The sequence below is a fragment of the Megascapheus bottae genome, chromosome 7 (genome assembly GCF_031878675.1).
Source record: "Megascapheus bottae isolate mThoBot1 chromosome 7, mThoBot2.hap1, whole genome shotgun sequence".
NCBI classification, from domain to species: domain Eukaryota; kingdom Metazoa; phylum Chordata; class Mammalia; order Rodentia; family Geomyidae; genus Megascapheus; species Megascapheus bottae.
The window spans coordinates 82,183,774-82,209,577 of NC_143515.1; the positions used below are offsets into that span (position 1 = coordinate 82,183,774).

Genomic DNA, 25,804 nt, shown 5'->3' on the forward strand with positions numbered 1-25,804 from the left:
AGGCCCAGTTCTGATAATTCCATCATGCATATCTTGACTATGATGCAGGTAATAAGACTTCACTTCTTCAGAAACGGAAGGCCGAAGCTCGGCTTCCCATCCCTGCAGGTCCCCACAGGGCCCTCTGTGGCGGGAGCGGGGGAGGGGGCCGAGGGGCGGGGCAGGGTGGGAAGCGGGGTGCCAGGCTGGCTCCCCACAGCACAGCCCCACTGCTCACATGTTCTCCTTGTCAAACTCGCACAGGAAGCACATGGTGACGTGGCAGGCCACGTCGTTCCAGCCCCCGGAGGCCACCATCTCCACGCAGTCCTCCTCGTCGAAGGCGTTGTTGGGCTCGCCGCTGCGCCACTTGTTGAAGGTCTGCATGGGGGAGCGGTCGGCGTACACGAAGGCGCCCTCCCTCTCCAGGTCGTTGATGCCGATGAAGACGCGGGCCAGGCCGGCCTGGGCCAGGTAGGCGGCCATGAGCGCGTTGGCAGCCTCGTCCTTGGGCATGCCCAGCGTGCCCCCGCGGCCCTGGCAGGACCGCTGGGCCTCCGCATAACGCTTCTCCTCCTTCACCAGCAGGTAGAGCTTGCTCTCCGTCTCCCGCACGCCGGCCACAGCTAGGGGGGGTGGGGGGCAGAGCTTGCATCTCCAGAGACAAACAGAGCAGCAGCAGCAGGCGGGCAGACAGACAGACAGACAGACCCACAGCACAAGGCTCAGAGGCAGCGCAAGGGGGGCAGTGGGAGAGAGCCCAGCAGGGGAGAGGGGGAGGGAGCCCAGTGGGGGGGCAGGAGGAGGGAGGGGGCATGGGCAGGGGGAGGGTAGGGATAGGAAGCCCAGGGGGGGAGGGGGAGCCCAGGGGGGGCAAGGGGGAGGGAGCCCAGTGGAGGACAAGAGGAAGGGTGCCCAGCAGGGGGCAGGGGGAGGAAACCCAGTGGGGGGCAGGAGGAGGGAGGGGGGAAGCAGGGGCACTCAGCAGGGGGCAGGAGGGGGAGGAAGCCCAGTGGGGGGCAGGGAGGGAGCCCAGCTCAAGTACCATTTTTAATGAATTTCAGCTCGGTTGCCAGCTGGGTGACATGGTTGTCCATCTCCCCAATGGCCTTCCTCAGCTGGCCGCACTCGCAAGGGAGGCCTGCAGGATGGACAGGGCCCAGGGGAGAAACAGAGCACCCGCCCCAGGCACAGACCCCCTCCACGGCTCACTACAGGCCTCGGAGCCAGGAGTCAGCCACGGGCGACCCGCAGGGTGGAGCTGGCAAGGAAGGCAGAGGAGGCAGGGCAGGGGACAGGCACCGCTGAAGGACTGGACAGTCCCTGCCCTGACCAGACCCCGGCCCGTGGAGGGCTCCTCAGGCAGGAGTAGAGGGCGGACGAGAGCCCGGAGTGAAGAATTCAACACATGGGACGCAGAGCCACGGGCCACGGCAGGGGCTGAGTGGTTCTGAACCTGCCTGGCCTTGTTTAAGACAGGAAACCCTTGGTGCATGCGGGTGCTGAGGGAACTGGCCGGGGCTCAGGAGAAGGAGCGGGTGGATGTGGAGTGCAGGGCACGCGCCTCGTGGGAATCCTCACAAGCTGTTATTCGGGCTTGCCAGCACTGTAGGTGGCATCAGAATGCCGAGCAGACCTCGACATGGGCAGCTGAAAACCAAGAGAGAGAGCGGGCCGGGGGGAGCAGTGACGAGAAGGAAGGGAGATGGAGGACCGGGCACCCTGAGCCATCTGCTCGGGGGCTGGTGGGAGGTGAGGAGCTGTGCCAGCCATGTCAGATGGGGAGGCGGCGGCAGGACATCTAGAAGGAGGGAACAGTCTAGACGCCGTGCATTCGTGAGAGGACCGTGGTAAAGGGAGCTCATAGGAGCAGGGAGGACCGCAGCAGGCCACCGACACTACACCTATTTGTGACAGTCAGACGAACTACAACTTAACACTGGTCCAGGCGCTGGTGCCTGACACGTGCAAGCCCAGAGATTCAGCAGACTGAGGTCTAAGAATTGCAGCTCTAAACCACCTGGCAGAAAAGACGTTGACATCCTATCTCCAATTAGACACGTCGGGAGAGGAGGAAGAAAGCCAAGGGAGCACGAGGCGCTGGAGTTCAAGCTCCAGAATCCCAGCCCCACAGAAACGGAGGGAGAAGGAGTGAACAAGCGCCTCCTCCGTGCTCTCTACACACTGCACCCACGTGTGCCCTGCAGGGAGGGGAGGGAGGGGAAACTGGGGGAAATGCACAGAAGTACGCACGCGCTACATGACTTACGTGACTGTAGCCTTCATAGCAACAATAACAAATTAAAATAAAGAGCAGGGAGCTTGGCCTAGTGGTAGAGTGCCTGTGTAGCATGCACAAAGACCCGGGTTTGATTCCTCCACACCACATACATAGTAAAAGCCAGAAGTGGTGCTGAGGCTCAAGTGGTAGAGCTCTAGCCTTGAGAAAGCCCAAGGACAGTGCTCAGGCCCTGAGCTCAAGCCCGGGACTGGCAAAAAAAATTAAAATTAAAAAAACCCACGTACTGGCCGGGCACCGGTGGCTCATGCTTGTCAGCCTAGTTTCTCAGTGGGCTGAGATCTGAGGATCACGGCCCAAAGTCAGGCCTTGCACAAAAGTGTGTGGGACTTTCTATCACCAGAAAACCAGAAGTGGTGCTGTGGCTCGGTGGTAGAGCGCTAGCCTTGAGCTGAAGAGCTCAGGGACAGTGCCCAGGCCCAGAGTTCAAGCCCCATGACCAGAAACACACACACACATACACACACACACACACACACACACCACACAACCACCACGCACACACACACACGACCACCATGCACACACACATACACACACCACACACACACACCACACACACACACACAACCACCACGCACACACACACACGACCACCATGCACACACACATTACACACACACCACACACATCACACATTACACACACACACCACACACATACCACACACACACACCACACACACACACACACCACACACACACACGACCACCACGCACACACACACCACACACACACCACACACATACCACACACACACCACACACACACACCACACACACACACACGACCACCACGCACACACACACACGACCACCACGCACACACACACATTACACATACACCACACACACACCACACACATCACACATTATACACACACACCACACACACATTACACACACACACACAGCACACACACACCACACACATTACACACACACACACCACACACACACACCACACACACACACCACACACATTACACACACACACCACACACACACCACACACACACACACACACACACCACACACACCACACACACCACACACCACACCTCTCCCCCCCTCAAACATTTCCACCATAGGAGATTCAAAGTGTGAGCCACCGCCCAGGACGCCCCCAGCCTGGCCAGGAGAGTCTACATGTGTCCATGCACCTCGTTGTCTCCAGCCAGTGGCACTCTAGTCTGTGACTTTCAGTTCAAAGGATAATTTAATAGCATTAGCTAAAACCCGTAGGCCCTTTATGCCATACCTGGTTCTCCATTAGGGCCGGGGGGTCCTATGTCACCAGAATCCCCTTTCTCACCTAAAAAAGAAAAGCAAAAGCCAAGGGGCTGTGCAGAGGGGCTGCATCCAGAGGAAGAAAGCCTCAAGGTCACCGTGCTGTTTCTTCCCCGTGCAGTGCCCTGCGCCTCTCCAGGCCCTCCCTGCCTGTTCTCAGCGCTCTTTGGCTCTGTGCATGGAGCGTGAACGCAGGTGTTTCGAGGGGCTTTGATCTCGAGTACCTCGGGCACTCTGCCACACCCTCACCACCAAGAGCAAACCATGCACGCCAGGACATGGAAGGGGCCAGCCAGTTGGGAAGCAAAGACAGCACGTAGGACGTCATGCTGCCACCTGAGTCTCCTGGACGCTGCTTTTGAAGGCTCTGGACGCCCGGGGTCTACCCCAGCCTCCTGGCAGACAGACAGACAGCCAACCCCTATGTCTCTCAACATAAAACATGGGGTGGATGGCATGACAGCAGCAAAGCTCTCTAGCTGCTATAAAATCAAGCCAGGACGGGTTGCATGAGAGTCCACGGGACATCTCTAGGAGAGTGGCCATGTCCACCCTGTCACCAGGACAAGCTAAGTGTCTCTGTGAAGAGCAGAGCCTTCCCTCCACCTGTGGCTTCAGGACCACGTGGCTGACAAGGACTTGGTGGCAATTTCAGAGGCCAAGCCAAGGGGGGGCAGTCTCACGGGTGAAACCTGAGTGAGCCAAGGCACACGGATGTGAAGAGTGCACGCCTCCCCTCGGCAGGCCAGGGTTCACTGCAGCCAGCCTGGGCGGAGCCGGGTGCTCAGGAGTGGAAACTGAGTAAACAAAATGCACGAGAGCCACAGGTGAGTGTTCCTTAGCCGCAGAGAGGGAGAGCTCCGATGGGTGCTAGAGCGAGGAGGGCCTGAGACGACATCACACCAAGGAACAGGCCAGCGCCAAGGGAAATACGTAGAAGGGGAAGTTCACAGCTGCGGAGAGCCGGTGAGGGCATGGGGGAGCGCTGGGGGGGTGCGGCTTCTCTCTGTGGAGAGCCGGTGAGGGGATGGGGGAGCGCTGGGGGGTGCGGCTTCTCTCTGTGGCGGGGGAAGCGTTTGGGGATGCACATTGCTGAGGGTGGTGCCACGCTGAGCACGCTCAGAACCTCACCATGTTAGTGCACACTTAGAAGAGCTGAGATGGAAATTCCACGGGCTACCTCATCAGTCCTGCAGAGCCTTCCACAGGCCACCCGGCCTTTCCTGGGAGAAGCGTGACTGGCAACAGGCGCTCGCCAGGCTTCCCAGAAGAGCTGCAGCCATGCCACGCTGCTGCCTCCCGGACACCCCTGCCCACGCCCCTCTCCACGGCCGTGGAACTTGCCGTCCACACAGCCCTCCTGCTCAAGCTCCAGCCTGGGTTTGCCTGGCGTGGTACAAGAACCGGTAAGAACCGGTAAGAACCGGTAAGCAGCACTGTTCTGTTGCCCTTCTGGTTCATCTCATGCTGTTGCTGTATCTGACTTGGTGACCGGGCACATTGTATACACGTGTATTTGTTTATTTGAAATAGGAAAGGGAAGCAGGGGGAAACAAGAGGATTGGGAGGAGGGAAACAGGGACAAAACCATGAGAAGGTTATCGTCGTGTGAGAAGTGATGCACGCACAACCTGACGGAGGTAGCTGCAGCCCCTCTACACATTATCCCGACAATACGATTAAAAAACAGACATCACCCTATAGTCTCAAAGGCCCAAGTAACCAAAGCCAGGAGCAAGTAGACATGGGTTTCCCTGCTGCTACTTTCCGAGGCCCCTGCGCTCCTTTCATGCTTGGCGAGGAAGCTGTCCCAGGAACACCAGGCCTGCCAGGCCCACAGCTTGGCTTCCTGACTGGAGGACGAAACTCCCCATGTCCCGGAGGATTCTGGGCACACCACACCCCAGCCTGCAGGGCACAGAGCAAGGACCCCTCACCAACGCCCCCCCCCAGGGCCTGCTGAATGCAGAGAGCAACCCCTCACCCTCACCCGGTCTGCATCCCCTTACCACGCCCAGGCCCGCCAGGCCCAGAGTGGACCATCCTTAGGCCCTGACAGTGCAATCACTGCAGCAGACTTGGCTTGTGGGAGGCACAGAGACAAGCCAGGACCCGCGCAGGCAGGCACTGTCGTCACCGACCCTCGTACCCCAGGCAGAGAGGGCCAGGGGACAAGGAGCGATGGCAAATACCTTTTGCACCAATGGGACCAAACTTTCCATGGCGACCCACACTGCCCTTCTGTCCTTTGTCCCCGGAGTCTCCTGTGGAAAAGAAGATCACAGTTGATGCATTGCGAGGAAACCCAGTCTCTCCAGGGTCACGCGGTGATTGGACGGCTCTTCCCAGGTCAGGCACAGACACGGTAGACAAGGGATGCTGCATTTCTCCTAAAGGTCATAACCACCCTAAACAGAAAAGGCCCTCCAGCTGCTCCTGGGTCCTGCACTGTGCCAAGGCCCGCTGTGTCCATGGCTGTGGAGGGAAGGACGGGACAGCCCTGCCCCACAGGGCATCCTGACCCTCACCCAAACCAGGCCTCGGGAGGCAGCTGCAGTGAAGGAGAGGGCGCCCCCGGCTGAGTCTCAAGGTGACCTTCCAGGAGAGCAGGCACCTGGGGTCAGAGCCATGGTTATCTGCCAGCTCAGTGCCCACATCCTCAGCCCATGACTTGTAACACATGCACACACACACACACACACACACACACACACACACAAAACACACCCATCACACCATGGTCCCACAGCACACACCCACCACGACCCTAAAGCACACGTACACTCATAGACTGACATTTTACCACACACCCTGTATCACTAGGACAGGGAATGGCTCAGTGCCCAGCTACAGAACAGATTAGAGGCTCCAGTGAGAGCACCAGCCCTCACCCACAGCCTGTGCACAGATAACTAGTGTTCTAGTGATGCAGGGGGTCTATGGATGATGGAGAGATCTGGTGGTGATGGAGAGATCTGGTGGTGATGTAGAGATCTGGTGATGTAGAGATCTGGTGGTGATGTAGAGATCTGGTGATGTAGAGATCTGGTGGTGATGTAGAGATCTGGTGGTGATGTAGAGATCTGGTGATGTAGAGATCTGGTGGTGATGTAGAGATCTGGTGGTGATGTAGTGATCTGGTGGTGATGTAGAAGTCTGGTGGTACTGTAGAGATCTGGTGGTGATGTAGAGATCTGGTGGTGATGTAGAGGTCTGGTGGTGATGTAGAGGTCTGGTGATGATGTAGAGATCTGATGGTGATGTAGAGATCTGGTGGTGATGTAGAGATCTGGTGGTGATGTAGAGATCTGGTGGTGATGTAGAGGTCTGGTGGTGATGTGGAGATCTGGTGATGATGTAGAGATCTGGTGGTGATGTAGAGATCTGGTGGTGATGTAGTGATCTGGTGGTGATGTAGTGATCTGGTGGTGATGTAGAGGTCTGGTGGTGATGTAGAGATCTGGTGGTGATGTAGAGATCTGGTGGTGATGTAGAGGTCTGGTGGTGATGTGGAGATCTGGTGGTGATGTAGAGGTCTGGTGGTGATGTAGAGGTCTGGTGGTGATGTGGAGATCTGGTGGTGATGTAGAGATCTGGTGGTGATGTAGAGGTCTGGTGGTGATGTGGAGATCTGGTGGTGATGTAGAGGTCTGGTGGTGATGTGGAGATCTGGTGGTGATGTAGAGGTCTAGTGGTGATGTAGAGATCTGGTGGTGATGTAGAGGTCTGGTGGTGATGTGGAGATCTGGTGGTGATGTAGAGTTCTGGTGGTGATGTAGAGGTCTGGTGATGAGTTGGAGGTCTGGTGGTGATGTAGAGATCTGGTGGTGATGTAGAGGTCTGGTGGTGATGTGGAGATCTGGTGGTGATGTAGAGATCTGGTGGTGATGTAGAGGTCTGGTGGTGATGTAGAGATCTGGTGGTGATGTAGAGATCTGGTGGTGATGTAGAGGTCTGGTGGTGATGTAGAGATCTGGTGATGATGTAGAGATCTGGTGGTGATGTAGAGATCTGGTGGTGATGTGGAGATCTGGTGATGATGTAGAGATCTGGTGGTGATGTAGAGATCTGGTGATGATGTGGAGATCTGGTGGTGATGTAGAGATCTGGTGGTGATTTAGAGGTCTGGTGATGATGTAGAGATCTGGTGGTGATGTAGAGATCTGGGGATGATGTAGAGATCTGATGGTGATGTAGAGGTCTGGTGATGATGTAGAGGTCTGGTGATGATGTAGAGATCTGGTGGTGATGTAGAGGTCTGGTGATGATGTAGAGGTCTGGTGATGATGTAGAGATCTGGTGGTGATGTAGAGATCTGGGGATGATGTAGAGATCTGATGGTGATGTAGAGGTCTGGTGATGATGTAGAGGTCTGGTGATGATGTAGAGATCTGGTGGTGATGTAGAGGTCTGGTGATGATGTAGAGGTCTGGTGATGATGTAGAGATCTAGTGTTGATTAAGGAGGTCTAGCGTTATGCAGGGGTCTCTGCAGGGGTCTCATGTCCCCTGGCTCCCTTCCCCTGCTGCTGCTGCTTCTGGCTGAGCCCTGGAGAGTTCTGCTGCTCATTTAATGCTGTGGCAGGCCTGGTGACATGTTCGCAGAGAGAAGCAGTGCCACAGGGAGGGAGCCCTTCCCTCCCTGGCCTTTAACCCAGGTAGGGCCCCAAGGGAAATCAGGCCCCCAGAGTAACAGGAAGACAAGATGCAGGGGAGACAGGGGCCCGAGGGCCCTGGGCGGAAGCCCCTGGCAGCATAGACATTCTCGGGGAAACGGTGATGTTTTCCACCTCAGTAGAATGGGCAGTTAGCGCTCTGTACATCAGCTGAAGGACGGGGTAAGAGCCTCGCACACATCCTGCTGTCAGCAGCAGCCAGGACTTGACAACAATCTGAGAGCACGTAGACATGAAGGGGAATGCAGGGCTCCGGTGGTGACCCCTGGGCTGACATGTGTCGCCTTGGTGGTGAGCACCGGCAGGCCGCACCTGGCCTTCAAGAAGCCAGGGACCTGAGCCTGCATCAGGAGGCAGAAGATGGAGGCACCGCTGTGGAGGAAACGGCCTGCAGGCTCCAAGCAGCAGGAAGCACACCCACGGCAAGGGCTCAACCCATGCCTCTGGTGCTATAACCCTGCAGGTGGCAGAGCTGCCCGAAGGACTCAGAGGGCTGGGTGGCATTTCCCATGAGTCCCCACAGGACACCAAGGCCACCAGTCCAGAAATGCAGGCGCAGAAGTGCCATGGCGCAGGTGCAGGCCAGAGGGGGCTAGCCTTGGGGAACAGCCCTGGCCAGGGACGGGGGAGCCCCATATCTGCACCTCCCTCCTCCCCGAGGTGGTGGCAGCCCGGGCTGCAAAGCCAGAGCCTCCAGGAGAGGATTCCACAGGGCGACACACAGAGACAAACCCACTGCTTCCTCTATCCCCCCTGCTCTGACTCCCCCATGGGCTATGCACAGAGCCACCCGGCCTCCTGGTAGACTCATCTACTCTGTGCCTGGCTCAGGCCGTCCTTGTGCCTGGCTTGGCCCCGAGGCCCTGTCCTCCAGGCTGCAGGAGGTGCGAGCGCCATCCAGATCAGTACCTGGAGCATGGCAGGTGCAATGCGGTATCTAGGGCTGGAGAACCATCCGGAGGCAGGCAGCATGCCGAGCTCCACAGCCAGCAGGGCTGGATGGCAGGGCCCCAGCAATTCACGGCACGCTGTGAGCCCAGCGCTAACCTGGCCAGGCCACAGCCCCTCTCAAGCTGGCTGAGACTCCACCAGAACCTGCTCCTCTGAGACAGCCGAGAAGAAAGTGGGAGGTGAGGCGTGGAGCTTCCACTGCTTTTCCACAAAGAGTAGACGGCGCGTGCAGTGCACAGGCCAGGAGGACACACTCACATGGGTTGTTGATTTCCCCACACTCCGTCTTACCCTGCAGACATTCCGTACTGAAGTCCTAACTCCCGGGTGGCCACTTTGGGAGGCAGGCTGGCTTGAAAGGGTACTTGAGGCTACCTGCCACCCTAGTGGGCCCGGACCCAACAGGACCAGGCATCGTAGGAGGAGGCAGCAGGCAGGCAGGCAGACGCGTGGAGGGAAGGCCACGTGTACGGGTGAGAAGGCAAGCCAGCGAGCCGTGGAGGGGGACAGGTGAGAAACTGGCCCAGCTGGACCATGATCTTGGCCTACAGAACTGTGAGGAAGGACCCTGTAGCTTAAGCCCCCTCTTCTGCACTGGTCACCCAGCTCAGCTGACTGACAGCCATGGAGCCACATCTGAGAGCACCATCTGAGCCACAGACCAGGTGCAGAGGAGCCTGTGACGCTCCAGTGAGTCCAGCGGCTCTGCCGACTGACTGACAGAGCTAGACCCAAATCCCAGGTCCCCGTCCACAAGCGCCTCGGCTTGTCACCCCTGCAAACTTACTTCCTCATCCCCAAACCGCGGCTCCTGCGAGGACACACAGACGGTCAGACACAGAGCCCGGGGCAGGCACGGGACAGATTCCACTCAGACCAAGGTCACCCGCCCGCCTGCAGGGTACGGAGTTCCCCTCGAGTGACAGGACAGGAGACCGCGAGACGTCGTCTCCAGCCAGTCCCCACTCTGCACAGGCCCAGGAGGCAGGGGCTGAGCACCCGTGCAGCCATGTTGGAAGGTGAACAATATCCTGCCGAGCCAAGCACGTGGAAACCAGGGCTGGAAACCAGCACGAGCTGTTCATGGCGCCGGTCACATTGGCAGTGATGGAAGGCTCCTGCCTTGGCGTTGGCACTGCCAAGTGGTCATGACTCTCCTACCCTCCTCATTCTCTTCCGCCCCAAACCCACGCCGTGCTCTGCATGTGTGCGTGCACGAGTGTGCTTACACTAGATGTGTACACACATATGCATCAAGCATGCAGTCACAACCTCAGCCGCACAGCATGTATGTGCTACCATGTTCAAACATTTACATGCACAGACACAGGCATCTGGTCACATATCTGCGTGCATATACACACACTCATGCACCTAGACACTATGCAAGTGCATTTACCTACGCTTCCAGCTGGGAAGGTGGCCTAGTGGTACAGGGCTTGCCTAGCATGCATGAAACCCTGGGTTCAATTCCTCAGTACCAGATTCATGGAAAAAGTCAGAAGTGGTGCTGTGGCTCAAGTGGTAGAGCTCTAGCCTTGAGCAAAAGAAGCTCAGGGTCAGTGCCCAGGTGTTAAGTTCAAGCCTAAGGACCGGCAAAAGCAATATATATATATATATATATATATATATATATATATATATATTCTCTTTCATAAACACAAACTATTCTTGTATTCACATAGCCACCACACACATACACATACACCCCATACTCATATGTTTGCTCATAAGCTGGCACAAACAAACACATATAAATATATGCAGTTTGGTGCCAATGCTTCATGCCTGTAGCCCTTGCTTCTCAGAATGCTGAGAGCTGAGGATCAAGATTTGAAGCCACTGTGGGCAGGAAAGTCCGTGAGCTTAGCTCCAATAAACTATTCAGAAAAAGCCAAAAGTGTGTGTGTGTGTGTGTGTGTGTGTGTGTGTGTGTGTGTGTGTGTGTTTGTTTTGCCAGGCCTGGGGCTTGTACTCAGGGCCTGAGCACTGTCTTTGGGCTTTTTCCTCAAGGCTAGCACTCTACCACCTGAGCAAGAGCACCACTTCCGGCTTTTCTATGTATGTGGTACCAAGGAATTGAACCCCGGTCTTTGTGCATGCTAGGCAAGCACTCCACCACTAGGCCAAACTCCCAGCCCTGCCAGAAGTGATTTTGTGACTCAAGTGGTAGAGTGCTAGCCTTGAGCATAAAGAGGCTCAGGGATAGTACCCAGGCCCTGCGTCCACCTCCAGAACCAGCAAAAAATAATAAGTAAATACAGGTGAAGACACACTCTGTACATACTACATGCATGCAAATATGCAGGCAATTACAAATGCATGCATACCTCATATAGTCATAAACATATATATCCATACTCTCTGCATACAAGTATGTACATACAAATATATACAGTATATACGTATGTAAGCATACAAGCACACATGCACAAATACACTTTTTTTTTTTGCCAGTCCTGGGCTTGAGCTCAGGGCCTGAGCCCTGTCCTTGGACTTTCTCAAGGCTAGAGCTCTACCACTTGAGCCTCAGCACCACTTCCGGCTTTTTTCTATCTATGTGGTACCGAGGAATCAAACCCGGGTCTTTGTGCATGCTAGGCAAGCACTCCACCACTAGGCCACACTCCTAGCTCCACAAATACACTTTCAAGTGAACATGAAGTCATGTGTGCCCATGTCTATGTATGTATAAGCATGCCTCACAGGAACATGTTGTGTACACCTGCATCTGTGTGTGTGCATGTGTGCATGTGTTACCACATGTTATGTACATGTGCTCGCAAGCATGCGAGTGTAAGCCAAGGTCATGGAGCTGGTAAGCATGGAGCTTGAGGCTCTCTCACTATATCTGCTTCTACAGGAACGGTTCCGTGCTGGACCTGCTGCTCCTGCTGCAGCAGCTGGAAGCTGACATTCACGGCAGGACATTTCTCCTTTGGCTGTGTTGAGGAGGAGAAGGTGTCTTCACTTCCTCTGCTGTGGTTTGGGTAGCTGTGTGTCTCAGATGGGAGATACTCTTGGAAATAATCTCTTGAGTGGGACAGCACTGTGGCTGCAAACCTAAGGGCCGACCAGGCGCCTGCAAAAGCCAGCCACCTTGTTCCATGACACCTCCCCCAAGAGGCACGTGAGGGCCCCACTCAAGCCGAGACACAGGTCCCCACCAAGCCTGTGTCTTCAGGCTGGGAGCCTGGCTGAGGCGCCCACAGCTCAGAGAGCCAGTGCGACCTGCTGTCCCCACCTCCTGTCACACAAAGGAGAGATGGCACAGCTCACATTCGTCTTCTAGACACGCACAAGGACAGGGGAATAGTACCTGCTCACAGCGGGCACAGGACTGATTAATTTTAATGACACTTTCCCGCAGTCCTTTGAGCACTTAGAATTCAGCTTCCTGAGCAGTTTTTAATGATCGCTGGCAACGGGGGTGGGGGGAGAGAGCACAAAGAGCCATCACTGCATGGGGTCCTCCACCTTCTGGGCCAAGAGGTCCTCAGCCCTGTGACAGGACAGCAGGGAGCCCTGAGGCCACGAACACAAGCTGGATGGCTCTTGCCAAGGACAGCAGGTGCTGCTGCCTCCGCCCTTGAGCCAGCTCTGCCAGCCCAGAAGGGCAGCCCAGGGGCCCCACTCGTGCACAGGGTGGAGGCTGCTGCCTCTGCAAGGCAGGCCAGGCCCCTGCGGGCACAGCCTTTCCCAGAAGCCAAGCTGTCAAGACCCAGTTCTCTACCCCCACAGGGCAGCCCAGCCCTGCAACCACAAAAACCAAGTCTGCTGACAGAAATGTCGGTCTCACGACCCCTCGGAATGTGGCCGTGTTTCCACCCGCAGACCTCCTTCCTACAGGTATGGAGGCCTCTCCTGAGCGGGGGGAGTGAGCAGAGCTGGACCTAGGCCGGGCTGCAGCCACCCACAGCTACTTGAGGTCAAGTCACCAGGGCTCTGGACTGATCCCCAAGCTGGGCCCAGCCACAAAGCTCTGTCCCCAGGGGCCATGGGCTGCAGAGGTATCAGATACACAAAGGAATGAGCTGGGAGCTGGGAATGTGGCTTAGTGGTGGAGTGCTTGCCAAACATGCATGAAGCCCGGGGTTCTATTTCTTAGAACCATATAAACATGAAAAGCCAGAAGTGGCCTTGTGGCTCGTGTGGTAGAATGCTGGCCTTGAACAAAGGAAGCTCAGGGACAGGCCGGGAGTGTGGCCTAGTGGTAGAGTGCTTGCCTAGCATGCACAAAGACCCAGGTTTGATTCCTCAGTACCACATACATAGAAAAAAGCTGGAAGTGGTGGTGTGGCTCAAAAGGTAGAGCTCCAGCCTTGAGAAAGTCCAAGGACAGTGCTCAGGCCCTGAGCTCAAGTCCTAGGCCTGGAGAGATAAAGGAAGAAAGAATGAGCAAGGAGGGAGGGAGGGACGGAGGACGGGAGGAAGGAAGGAAGGAAGGAAGGAAGGAAGGAAGGAAGGAAGGAAGGAAGGAAGGAAGGAAGGAAAGAAGGAAGGAAGAAAAGGAGGGAGGGAGGGAACGGGAAAGCATCTGTCATGGTGACCCTCCAAGGCTCTGTTTATTGATGGGCCTAACTCCCATCAAGGAGATGCCATGGGCTCTGAGGAGCCAGGGACGGTGGAGGACGGGGAAGGATGGTGGAAGACAGTGGAGGATAGGGAAGGACAGGGGAGGATGGGGGAGGACAGGGGAGGACGGGGAAGGATGGGGGAGGACAGGGGAGGACAGGAGAGGACAGGGAAGGATGGGGGAGGACAGGGGAGGATGGGGGAGGACAGGGAAGGACAGGGGAAGACAGGAAAGGACAGTGGATGACAGTGGACAGTGGAGGACAGGGGAGGATGGGGGGGAACAGGGGAGGACAGGGAAGAACAGTGGAGGATGGGATGGTGGAGGACAGGGGAGGATGGGGAAGGACAGTGGAGGACAATGGAGGACGGGGGAGGATGGTGGAGGACAGTGGAGGACAGCAGAGGATAGGGGAGGACGGGGGAGGATGGGGGAGGATGGGCAAGGACAGGGGAGGATGGGGGAGAATGGGGAAGGGCAGGGGAGGATGGGGGATGACAGGGAAGGACAATGGAGGACAGTGGAGGGTGGGGGAGAACAGTGGAGGACGGTGGAGGACAGTGGAGGACGGTGGAGGACAATGGAGGGGCAGGGGAGATCATTTCACAGCCAGTGTGATTGCCACTGGATTCTAAACCTAGTTACCTGTGTGTGATCAGTGTAAACTTGGCAGAGATCAAAGGTGGGCAACCAAGTCCGGTGGGGGCAGGCCCCGGCCACTGTGCTCAGAAAGGACCCGAGTGAATGACTGAGATAAGGAAGTCAGTCAAGACCTGGATGAGACAGTCCACAAGGAAATGAGACGGTAGAGGGGAGGAAAGCTGGAACTAAAATATGTAATACACCCAACAAAAGCACTCATGAACCAGGCCGTGCCCACATCTGTAATCCTGGCCACCTCAGCGATTGAGATAAGAGAATCATAGTTCAAAGGCACCCTGGGCAAAGATGTCATAAGACAACTTCTCGCCAGGTGCAGTGGCTCGCGCCTGTCATCCTTGCTACTCAGGAGGCTGAGATCTGAGGATCGCAGTTCAAAGCCAGCCCGGGAACTAAAGAACATGAGACTCATCTCCAGTTAACCACCAGAAAACTGAAGTGGTGCGGTGGCTCAAGGGGTAGGGGGAGCCTTGAGCTGAAGAGCTCAGGGACAACTCCCAGGCCCAGAGTTCAAGTTCCACCACTGACCAAAAAAACACAAAAAAACAAAAAACACCCTCTCAATTAATAAATCTGGTGTAGTAGCTTGTACCTGCCATTTCAGCTATGTGGGAAATATAGGTAAGTCCAGTCCATCTTCTGACATAACCTCAAGACTCTACTAAAAAATAATAATAATGATATTTGAAATATGATGTAAAAATCAATGTTAATAAATACTTTAATTAAAATTAATCATCATAATAATAATGGGCCGGGAGTGTGATCTAGTTGGTAGTGTTTGCCTAGCATGCATGAAGGCCTGGGTTCAATTCCTTAGTACCAAAAGTGGTGCTGTGGCTCAAGTGTTAGAGCTATAGCCTTGAGAAAGTTCAATGTCCAGGCCCTGAGTTCAAGCCCTAGGACTGACAAAATAATAATAATAACAATAACAATACAGTAATAATAGTAAAAGCAAGCCAGGCACTGGTGGCTCACACCTGTAATCCTAGCTGCTCGAGAGGCTAAGATCTGAGGACTACAGTTCAAAACCAGCCTAGGCAGGAAAGTCTGTGAGACTCTTTTTTTTTTTTCTTTGTCGTTTGTGGGGCTTGAACTCTGGGCCTGGGCACTGTCGCTGAGCTCCTCAGCTCAAGGCTACTGCCCCACCCCTGGAGCTAGCCACAGCGCCACTTCTAGTTTTCTAGTGGTTAATTGGAGACTCATGTTCTTTAGTGCCTGGGCTGGCTTTGAACCGAGATCCTCAGATCTCAGCCTCCTCACTAGCTAGGATTACAGGTGTGAGCCATGGTGCTCAGCTTGTGAGACTCTTATCTCCAATTAACCACCAGGAAACCAGAAGTGGCACTGCAGTTCAAGGGGTAGAGCAAAGCTCCTAGCCCCAAGTTCAAGCCCTACAACGGACAAAAAAATAACAATTATAAAAGCAAGAAAAGGTGCTGGGGATATGGCTCAAATACTAAAGTAACTGACTAGAAAGTACAAGACCCTAAGTTCAAACCCCAGTACTACCAAACAAACAAATATATTAACTATCAAAATTAGACTAGACCAAGTGAAAGTACAAATATCAGGGATTGAAGACAAGACCAAGGAAATATTACGCTCAAGCAGGGAAGAAAGAAGGAAGGAAGGAAGGAAGGAAGGAAGGAAGGAAGGAAGGAAGGAAGAAAGGAAGGAAGGAAGGAAGAAAGGAAAAGACAGAGAGAGAGAACTTCTTAACATCACATCTTAGTTAAAATGCCAAGGCTGCAAAATACAAAGCAAACTAAAAAAGCCTGCAATGTTATCCTTCAAGCCCTGAAACAAATGCCAACCCGTGTCATAGCCAACAAAATGATTCCTTAATATCAAGGGAGAAACAAAGGCCTTCCCAGGCAAGTCAAAGAAGAGAGCTAGGGAACTGTCCAGCAAGCAGAGCCCTCCCCACGCCCAGGGCACACGGAAGGCAAGCAGGAGGACAAGCAGGAGGATGTGCTGGCCGCGGGGGCTGTCCACCAGGAGGAGGCACGGCTGGGGAGACAGTGTACAGAGCCTGCTGCTGTGCCCTACGCCTGCTGCTGTGCCCTACGCCTGCTGCAACTGACCTTCAGAACCCGACCCAAAGAAACCCAGGGAGAAACCCACCAACAGAGGCGGCCCAGGCCTGCTGAAGCCCCCAGCCTGCTGCCCCCAGCCCCCTGCCCACAGCCCCAGTCCGCTACCCTAGCCCATAGACCACAGCCCTCAACCCCCAGCCTGCTACTCCAGCCCCCAGCCCCAGCCCACTGCCCGCAGCGCACTGCTCCGCCTAACGCTCGTGCCCGCCATCCTGCGCTGTGCCCTGCCTGCACCTGTTCCCTGGGTGGCCTCAGCTCTCCTGCAGCTCTGCCACCCACGGTCCATGGCCAGCCGCCCTCCACCCGCACAGCCGGGCTGCAGGTACCTTTGTCTCCCGTAGGGCCGACTCTTCCGGGCCTCCCCGGAGCGCCTTTGTCGCCCTTCTCCCCGGTGTCCCCTGTGGAAGAAGTCACATCTGGTTAGCAGCCTGGCCAGCGTCCCGGCGAGGGGCTCAGAGGGCCGGGCAGGAAGGTGCCCAGTCCCCGCCAGGGCCTGCCAGCCCCCCAACATCAGCGCTCCAGCGCTGCCCTTGGGGCTCTGTCCTCACCTGGGTTTCCACCTCAGAGTGGACTGGCCCCCCACGAGAACCCCCACAAGACCGTCTCCTGGGCCCGGGTCTGTGCCCACCGCCCTGGGGTCCCACAGGTTCCCCCTCTGCTGGTCTCCCTCCCCTGCGCTGGTCTGAGGGTGCAGAGAGAATGGGGGCCAAGCGGCCACAGCAGGCGAGGCCCCTCCCCTCCCCAGCCACTCCACTCCACTCCGCTCTAGTCCGGGTCAAAATGGCCTTCCTAGGGCACAAATCAACTCCCGTTCTTGCTCAAAAGACTCATCAAGCTGCCAACGGCTTCATTTAGCTATAAACAGTGCCCAGTGTTTAAAGGCCTCCTCTGTGCCCATCGATGAGAGCCTGCATCGTTATCACGTGCCCGTCTTCATGCAGCAGGGCAGGCCAACCTTTGAGTGAACTTTAATTTCCAGTGGTGCTGTGTTGACTATCACCCTTGGCGGGAGGAGAGCCCCAACCCAGATTACAGGTGCCCTCGAAAAGTCCCTAACCTGCTGGGCCCTGGGGCCCACACCCGTCACCCTAGCCAATCAGGAGGCCGAGACCTGAGGTTCAAAGTACAAAGCCAGCCCAGGCAGGAAAGCCTAGGAGACTCATCTTCAGCTAACCACCAAAAATAGGAAATGGTGCTAGGGTTCAAAGTGGTGGAGTGCTGGCCTTGAGCAACAAAGCTCAGAGCAGTGCTCGGGCCCTGAGCTTAAGCCCCAGGTCCAGGAGAGAACACAAAACAAAACAACAACAACAAAAAACAGTCCCTAGCTTGAAAATCTAGCTTAACAGAGAAGACACTTCAATCAAAATAAAGGGAAAAGCAAACAAGGGACCTAGCAACTAGGAGACAGAGCTGGCCGCCCACAAGGCCCCTGGGCTGCATTCTGTGCCCAGGCTGCCTGCTGGGTACCGGTGCTTAGCCCAGTCACGAGCCCTGACTCCCTTGATTTTATTTTTATCAGTCCTGGCGTTTGAACTCAGGGCCTGCGCACTGTCCTTGAACACGTTTTGCTCAAGGCCAGCGCTCTGCCACTTCAGCCACAGCTCCACTTCCAGGTTTTTTGAGGAGTTCATGGGAGATAAGAGTCTCACAAGGACTTCTGCCTGGGCTAGCTTCTAACCACAATCCTCAGATCTCAGCTTCCTGAGTAGCTGGCATTATGGGCATGAGTCACTGGTGTCTAGCTCAAGTGTTCCTTGTCTTTGAAAAAGACAGGTCACAATCCTGGACAAAGCACTGGCAGCCTGGCAAGGTGCCAGCTGACAAGACGAGTGATGCCCCAGAAAAGCCGAAAGAGCTCCAGCCAGGCAACAGCCAAGAAGCAGAACCAAGAAGCCACTGGAGGCCTGGAGCCTGAAGATTCCTGGATAAACCCCATGGTGAGGGGCTGAAGGGCAGACTAGCGGCAGGAAAACCCACTGAATTAAGATGGAGAGGAAGAATTCCTCACGGTAGCACCAAGAGACAAGCAGCTCTGAACGTTTGTTGGCTCTCTCTGTTTTGAAGTGAGTTCTCAGGCTGAAAGATGAAAGCAAAAAAAAAACCCAAAAAACAAAAAAACTCATAACTGCCAGTATCCATCTTCCAGGATTTCTGGAAAGAATGCACAGGCTTTGAAGCCTGGGTGACCGTGAACATTTCCTAGCTTCCCGTAGGACAGGAAGGCCAGGCCCACGGAAAGACACTCAGGAAAAAGAATCAGAGACAACTAGCATCCACTTGTCAGCCTAGCATTGCAAAACATCGTGAACAAAGAGAAAATTCTATCAGCGACCCAGGGGGAAAAGTACTTTAAGGCTGCCTGCATGGAAATGAGGGTGAGACTGACAGGAGAATTCTCATTAGCGACGCAGGAAAGCGGCGTCAAACGAGCCAGGAGCTTCAGCCACAGTGACAAGCTGGAAATGGGAGGTAAGAGAACTCAGCCAGCAGGATGCGGCAGCGGCCGGTGGTGCTCTAAGAGGGAGAGAAGCAGTAGGATGGGGATGGCTCAGAGGCTGAGGGATCAGCTGAAGCTCTGGCTAGCCATGGAACTTCGTACTTAAGAGCACAGGGAAGGCCAGGAGTATGGCCTACTTGTAGAATGCTTACCTAGCATGCATGAAGCCCTGGGTTCAATTCCTTGGCAGAAAAAAAACCAGATGTGGCACTGTACCTCGTGATAGAATGCCAGTCTTGAGCAGAAGCAGCTCAGGGGCAATGCCCAGACCCTGAGTTTAAAGCCCAGGACTGGCCAAAAAGACAAGACAGACAAAACAGGGAAGCTGGCACCAGTGGCTCAAGCCTGTAATCCTAGCCCCTCGGGGGGGCTCAGACCTGATGACCTTGGTTCAAAGTCAGCCGGGGCAGGAGAGTCTGTGCGACTCTGTGCTGTTGCTCCTGGTGGTGGTAGGGGTCCCGGGGCTTGAACTTGGAGTCTGGGCACTGTCCCTGAGCTCCTTTGGTCAAGGAGCCACAGTGCTATCTCAGGTTTTCTGGTGGCCTGGATTCCTTATTCCTTCCTCCATTTTGCTTCTGTCTCCTCAAGCCTGGGTCTCCACCCTGCAGCCCCCCAATGAGAGCTGAAGATAATGAGCTGGGAGCAAGACCATTCCCTCAGGGGAGCTGGGGGGCTCTTGTCCAGACCCCTTGCAGAGCCTGAACTGAGCCAGCACCAGCCTGGAGCCCCGCTCAGGTCTGTGCTCTTCTGCCCTGTGTTGGGGTGACTGGCCGGGCCTGACATGGGAACCCCCAGACTTGCCTGCAGTCTGGGACTCCTCTCACAGGTGGCCTTACGTGATTGTTGACTCTACATGGTTCCACAGCTCCCGGATGCTGGACTCTGCATTCTCTTTCAGGGCACCTCCAGGACCAGAGCGTGGGGGTGGGGGCGGACGCAGCAACGCGGCTGTGGTCCCCACCACTCCAGCACAGGCTCAGGAACAGGCAGGCCTTCCCCCCGCTGCCAGCCCCCAGCTCCGCCTGCAGTCTCCACAGAGCAAGGGCCCCTGGTTCAGCTTGTACTGGAGGAGCCCAGCGACGGGAGGGGGGGGGGGGTGGCGGGTCTGCGCTGCAGGCCCTGCTGACTCTCCTGGATGAGGCAGGCCTTCCCCAGCTGCTGCCCTCCCGTGGCTGGGCCTCACACACAGCAGCAAGAACACAAAGATCTCTGTATGACACAAGGTCCCTCTGTAGTCTCTCCATAGCCCAGGCTGTCCTCAAACCTGTGATCCTCTGGGCCTCTGGAAGCCAGGATACAGACAGTTCAAGTTTCTAATAAAGAGCCCTTGTGAGCGGTGCAGGGTCACTGTGGGGCCTTGTGAGCGGTGCAGGGTCACTGTGGGGCCTTGTGAGCGGTGCAGGGTCACTGTGGGGGCCTTGTGAGCGGTGCAGGGTCACTGTGGGGCCTTGTGAGCGGTGCAGGGTCACTGTGGGGCCTTGTGAGCGGTGCAGGGTCACTGTGGGGGCCTTGTGAGCGGTGCAGGGTCACTGTGGGGCCTTGTGAGCGGTGCAGCCTCACTGTGGGGGCCTTGTGAGAGGTGCAGCGTCACTGTGGGGCCTTGTGAGCGGTGCAGGGTCACTGTGGGGGCCTTGTGAGCGGTGCAGGGTCACTGTGGGGCCTTGTGAGCGGTGCAGCCTCACTGTGGGGGCCTTGTGAGAGGTGCAGCGTCACTGTGGGGCCTTGTGAGTGGTGCAGGGTCACTGTGGGGCCTTGTGAGTGGTGCAGGGTCACTGTGGGGGCCTTGTGAGCGGTGCAGGGTCACTGTGGGGGCCTTGTGAGAGGTGCAGGGTCACTGTGGGGCCTTGTGAGCGGTGCAGGGTCACTGTGGGGGCCTTGTGAGAGGTGCAGGGTCACTGTGGGGCCTTGTGAGCGGTGCAGGGTCACTGTGGGGGCCTTGTGAGAGGTGCAGGGTCACTGTGGGGCCTTGTGAGCGGTGCAGGGTCACTGTGGGGGCCTTGTGAGAGGTGCAGGGTCACTGTGGGAGCCTTGTGAGAGGGGCAGCGTCACTGTGGGGCCTTGTGAGCGGTGCAGGGTCACTGTGGGGCCTTGTGAGTGGTGCAGGGTCACTGTGGGGGCCTTGTGAGAGGTGCAGGGTCACTGTGGGGGCCTTGTGAGTGGTGCAGGGTCACTGTGGGGCCTTGTGAGTGGTGCAGCCTCACTGTGGGGGCCTTGTGAGCGGTGCAGGGTCACTGTGGGGCCTTGTGAGCGGTGCAGGGTCACTGTGGGGGCCTTGTGAGCGGTGCAGGGTCACTGTGGGGCCTTGTGAGCGGTGCAGGGTCACTGTGGGGGCCTTGTGAGAGGTGCAGGGTCACTGTGGGAGCCTTGTGAGCGGTGCAGGGTCACTGTGGGAGCCTTGTGAGCGGTGCAGGGTCACTGTGGAGCCTTGTGAGTGGTGCAGGGTCACTGTGGGGGCCTTGTGAGTGGTGCAGGGTCACTGTGGGGGCCTTGTGAGAGGTGCAGGGTCACTGTGGGGGCCTTGTGAGTGGTGCAGGGTCACTGTGGGGCCTTGTGAGTGGTGCAGGGTCACTGTGGGGCCTTGTGAGTGGTGCAGCCTCACTGTGGGGGCCTTGTGAGCGGTGCAGGGTCACTGTGGCCTTGTGAGCGGTGCAGGGTCACTGTGGGGGCCTTGTGAGTGGTGCAGGGTCACTGTGGGGCCTTGTGAGCGGTGCAGGGTCACTGTGGGGGCCTTGTGAGAGGTGCAGGGTCACTGTGGGGCCTTGTGAGTGGTGCAGCCTCACTGTGGGGCCTTGTGAGTGGTGCAGGGTCACTGTGGGGGCCTGGTGAGTGGTGCAGGGTCACTGTGGGGCCTTGTGAGTGGTGCAGCCTCACTGTGGGGGCCTTGTGAGCGGTGCAGGGTCACTGTGGGGCCTTGTGAGCGGTGCAGGGTCACTGTGGGGCCTTGTGAGCGGTGCAGGGTCACTGTGGGGGCCTTGTGAGCGGTGCAGGGTCACTGTGGGGCCTTGTGAGCGGTGCAGGGTCACTGTGGGGCCTTGTGAGAGGTGCAGGGTCACTGTGGGGCCTTGTGAGCGGTGCAGCCTCACTGTGGGGCCTTGTGAGTGGTGCAGGGTCACTGTGGGGGCCTTGTGAGCGGTGCAGGGTCACTGTGGGGGCCTTGTGAGCGGTGCAGGGTCACTGTGGGGCCCCAGTCAAGTTGCTGAACCTCACAGAGCCCCAGGTCACGTGTGCAGTGCCTGGGACAGCCCTTAGGTGTCCTCATCGAGGCCCTCTCTGGAGACCCTGAGCTGCAGATGAATTGCTAATGCAGGGCTGCCCAGTTCCTTGGCTGAAGGGTGTTCTAGACATCCTGCGGCCGCCCCTACATGCACTGCCGGGGAAACAGTCCCCGTAGATGAGCCGATGGTCCTGGGACCACCTGAACTGAAGCATTTCTGCAGAGCTGCCCCCACCCAGAGCCTGAGGGGGGGTTGGAGGTCAGTTACCTTTGAGTCCGGGGACAAGAATCTGCACAGAGCAGGGGTCTTCCGCAGTTGGCTGAGGACATCCAGCAGGCAGCAGAGACAGGAAGGCCAGGCCAATTAGCCAGCCCGGGAGAGCCAGGACCCCGCTCATGGTGAGTACAGGCAGGACGTCGACCTCTGGAGGAAGGCAGGGTCAGCACTGCAGGGTGGCCAGTGAGCAGGGCAGGGCAGCCCACGCCCTGTGTCCACCTGACCTCTGGTTTTCATGCCAACTATGATCGTCTACTGAGGGGTCTCCCAGCCCCTGCCAAGCAGCCTCTGCCCTAAGCTGGCTGAGAGGTGCCTGGGGCCGAGGCCAGCTTAGGAGCCGCAGGCTGACCCTCAGCAGAGGACAGCTGGCCTGAGGCAGTGCAGAGGTGGGCCTCGAGCTCCATGCTCACTGCTCAGTTCACAGACCAAGAGCCCAAGCCCCAGGGCTGCCACAGAGGTGCAGCCAAACTCCACCAGACACCACCTCCGAGGGGTCTCATGCTGGGAACCAAGGGAAGTGCTAGGGGGGCCTGAGGGGCTTGGGAACCTGGGCCAGGCCCGGGGCCCTTTGTCCCTCCACCACAGGGGCATCAAAACTAAACGAACATTTAAGCCAGGTGCTGATAGTTCCTGCCTGGAATCCTAGCTACTCAGGAGGTGGAGATCTAAGGATCACAGTTCAAAGCCAGCCTGAGCAGGAGAAGTTAGTGGGCTTCCTACCTCAATTAACCACCAAAAAGCCAGCAGTGGGGCTGCAGGGGGATTATCCTCTGCTGTCACTGTCTGGAACCCCCTAGCCACTGGGGCGACAGGCCTGCCACGGACCAGAATGCACTTAACCACACAGATGCCTGCTTCCCCTGGTCCACCCCCTCACACAGCCATGGCACGCCTGCAGCGCTCTGTGCGCATGCCTCATGCTCCTGATGCTGGGTGGGTGAAGACCATTCCAGGGTCAGCTCGTCTCTGGCATCAGGGCTGCCAGGGGTAACTGCCTCCTCACTACTGGGAGCTCATCCATGGTAGAGGCGGCAGCTACTGGCAGGACCTGCACAGCTCTCAAGGCCTGCGCCCAGTGCAGGTCCCCACAGCGGCTTCCAGGAGGCTCTGGGGCCCCCCACAGCCAGCAGATGACAGGAGCCAGAACAGACCAAACCTGGCCATCCTGCTCCAGCCCACAGGTGTTGACACTGGCATTTTAGCTGTCACCAACCTGGAGTGGGGGGGTGGAGGGGTCACGAAGGCAGCCCCTCCTTCCCTCCCTGTGGGGCTTCCTGCCCTGACCCTGTCCTGGATGTGTCTGGGGTGCCATGGAGCAACCCTGACACAGGGCTCCCCGTCCACTGCCTCTTCTGCACAAGAATTTGGTTTTGTAAACCCATCAGTTGCAGGGATTCCAGGATGGCGTTAAGAATAACAAATAGCAACCTTATCTCTCAGGCAAGCCACCAGGAATGAGCTAGCTTTCTGGGGAGATTAAAGGTGGCCTTTGAAGAAGAGTGGATCAGGAAGAATGAGTTGGGAGAGGCAGGACACATAGCCAGACACACAACCCGTACTTGCCTTGAATGCCTGAGGCAGGCCGGCATCTCACCGGCCAGACAGCTGGAGGACCACCCGGGCAGCCGTGAGGAGGGCGGCCCCCCACAGCCAGCTGACCCCACCCACCCTGCCGCCCTCCACATCAGGCAATGGGGCTGCAGGGAAGGCTCCCCTGCCCCAGCAAGGCCCCGGCTCTTCCCCATCTCTGGCCTGAAGGAGATCCTTGACTGCTCTGATCTCTTCACAGCCAGCCAGATTTCCCAGAGTCTTAGAGAAAGGAAAATCTGTGTAAAACCCCTTGGTGAAATCCCTAGGTATATCGAGCACACACGAACACACACACACACACACACTGACAGGAAAGTAAAACAGGCCTGGTTGGGAGGTGCAGAGTGAATGGAGAGCCTGTTACAGTAAACAAAGGAACTAAGGGTTGAAAGTAACAGAAGGATGAGGGGTGGAGACAATGGCACACGAAGCTCTTTCATACAACCACACGTGCTAGGTAAAGAAAAAAAACCACCACTGACCTGAAATCCTAGCTCCTTAGGAGGCTGAGATCCAGAGAATGGCACTTCAGTCCTTTTCTACCACTCAGCAGAAAAGCTCATGAGAAACCATCTCCAAATTGATCAACAACAAGTCACCCTCAAGGGTGGTTCCAACAGTAGACCACTGGCCACGAGCAAGCAAGCCAGCGTGCTCCAGGCCCAGAGTTCAAGCTGTAGTGCCACAAACAGAAGAAATGTTCTAAAAAGAAAAGAAAAAGCTGTGGCTGGAGGCCCGCGGGTCAGGCTGGAATCCTAGTTACTCAGGAGGCTGAGATCTGAGGCGTAAGGTTTGAAGCCAACCATGGCAAGAAAGTCCACAGACTCTCATCTCCAACTGAGCACCAAAAAGCTGGAAGCAGAGAGGTGGCTCAAGTCATAGAGCAGTAAACTTGGGCACAAAAGGCTCATGGATAGTGTCCAGGCCCTGACCTCAAGCCCCAACGAACCACACACACACACACACACACACACACACACACACACACACACACACACACACACACACACACCCCAGAGCTGCTGTGAAGGCTCAGCTGCAGTCCCACAGTGAGGCCTAGAGTCAAGGCAGCAGGGGCTGCCCTCAGGAACTCCCCTCCTTCCCAGGCTATGGCAACTCCACGGGGCACTAGAGGGCCCCTGGAAGAAACATCTCCCCGCAGTGGTCTCAGACCCCAGCAGGGCCTCCCCTGGGAGACCTGCCGGCCCCATGGGCCTGCTCAGGAGCACTGCGGGGGGCCTTGGAGCCTGTGGCCATCGGGCTTTGCCATCAGGACAGACCCGGCTACATGTGGGCGCAGCTGCTCTCAGGACTCAGGTGTGACCTGAGTGCTGGCTCTGTTACCTGTGAGGCTGGCCCATCCAAAAAGCCTCAGCCAGGGGCTTCAGGAAGTTTCCATCTTTAACCACTGAACTAACCAAACTGGAGGATCCTGGTGCCAGACCAGGCCTGCACGTGAGACCAGCCTGCCTTGCCAGGCAGCCAGATTCCACCCCATTCCTGGGCAGAACTTCACCTCCTGAGGTACAGAACCAAGCCAGCCCCAGTCCAAACAAGCAGGCAAAAGTGTCCTCTCCTACCTGCAGTGCGCCGGGCAAGGGGCTGGTCCTGGCTGGGCTGGCCCGTGGGGACACTGCTCTGCAGAGCCTCGTGACCACTATTTACAGAGGACCCCCGCTGCCGTCCAGGCCCAGTGGC

General features: G+C 56.8%; 1 protein-coding gene across 1 annotated transcript; it reads right to left on the reverse strand.

The window, feature by feature from the left end:
* Positions 1-134: 134 nt before the first annotated feature.
* On the reverse strand, positions 135-25,804 carry Colec11 (collectin subfamily member 11). Its single transcript, XM_090336222.1, has 7 exons — positions 25,687-25,804; positions 22,508-22,663; positions 16,855-16,926; positions 5,760-5,831; positions 3,539-3,592; positions 1,025-1,120; positions 135-605 (listed from the first exon to the last, which is right to left on the reverse strand). The coding sequence occupies exons 2-7, from the start codon at positions 22,635-22,637 to the stop codon at positions 214-216; spliced, it is 816 nt and encodes a 271-aa protein (XP_090192348.1). The 5' UTR covers positions 22,638-22,663; positions 25,687-25,804; the 3' UTR covers positions 135-213.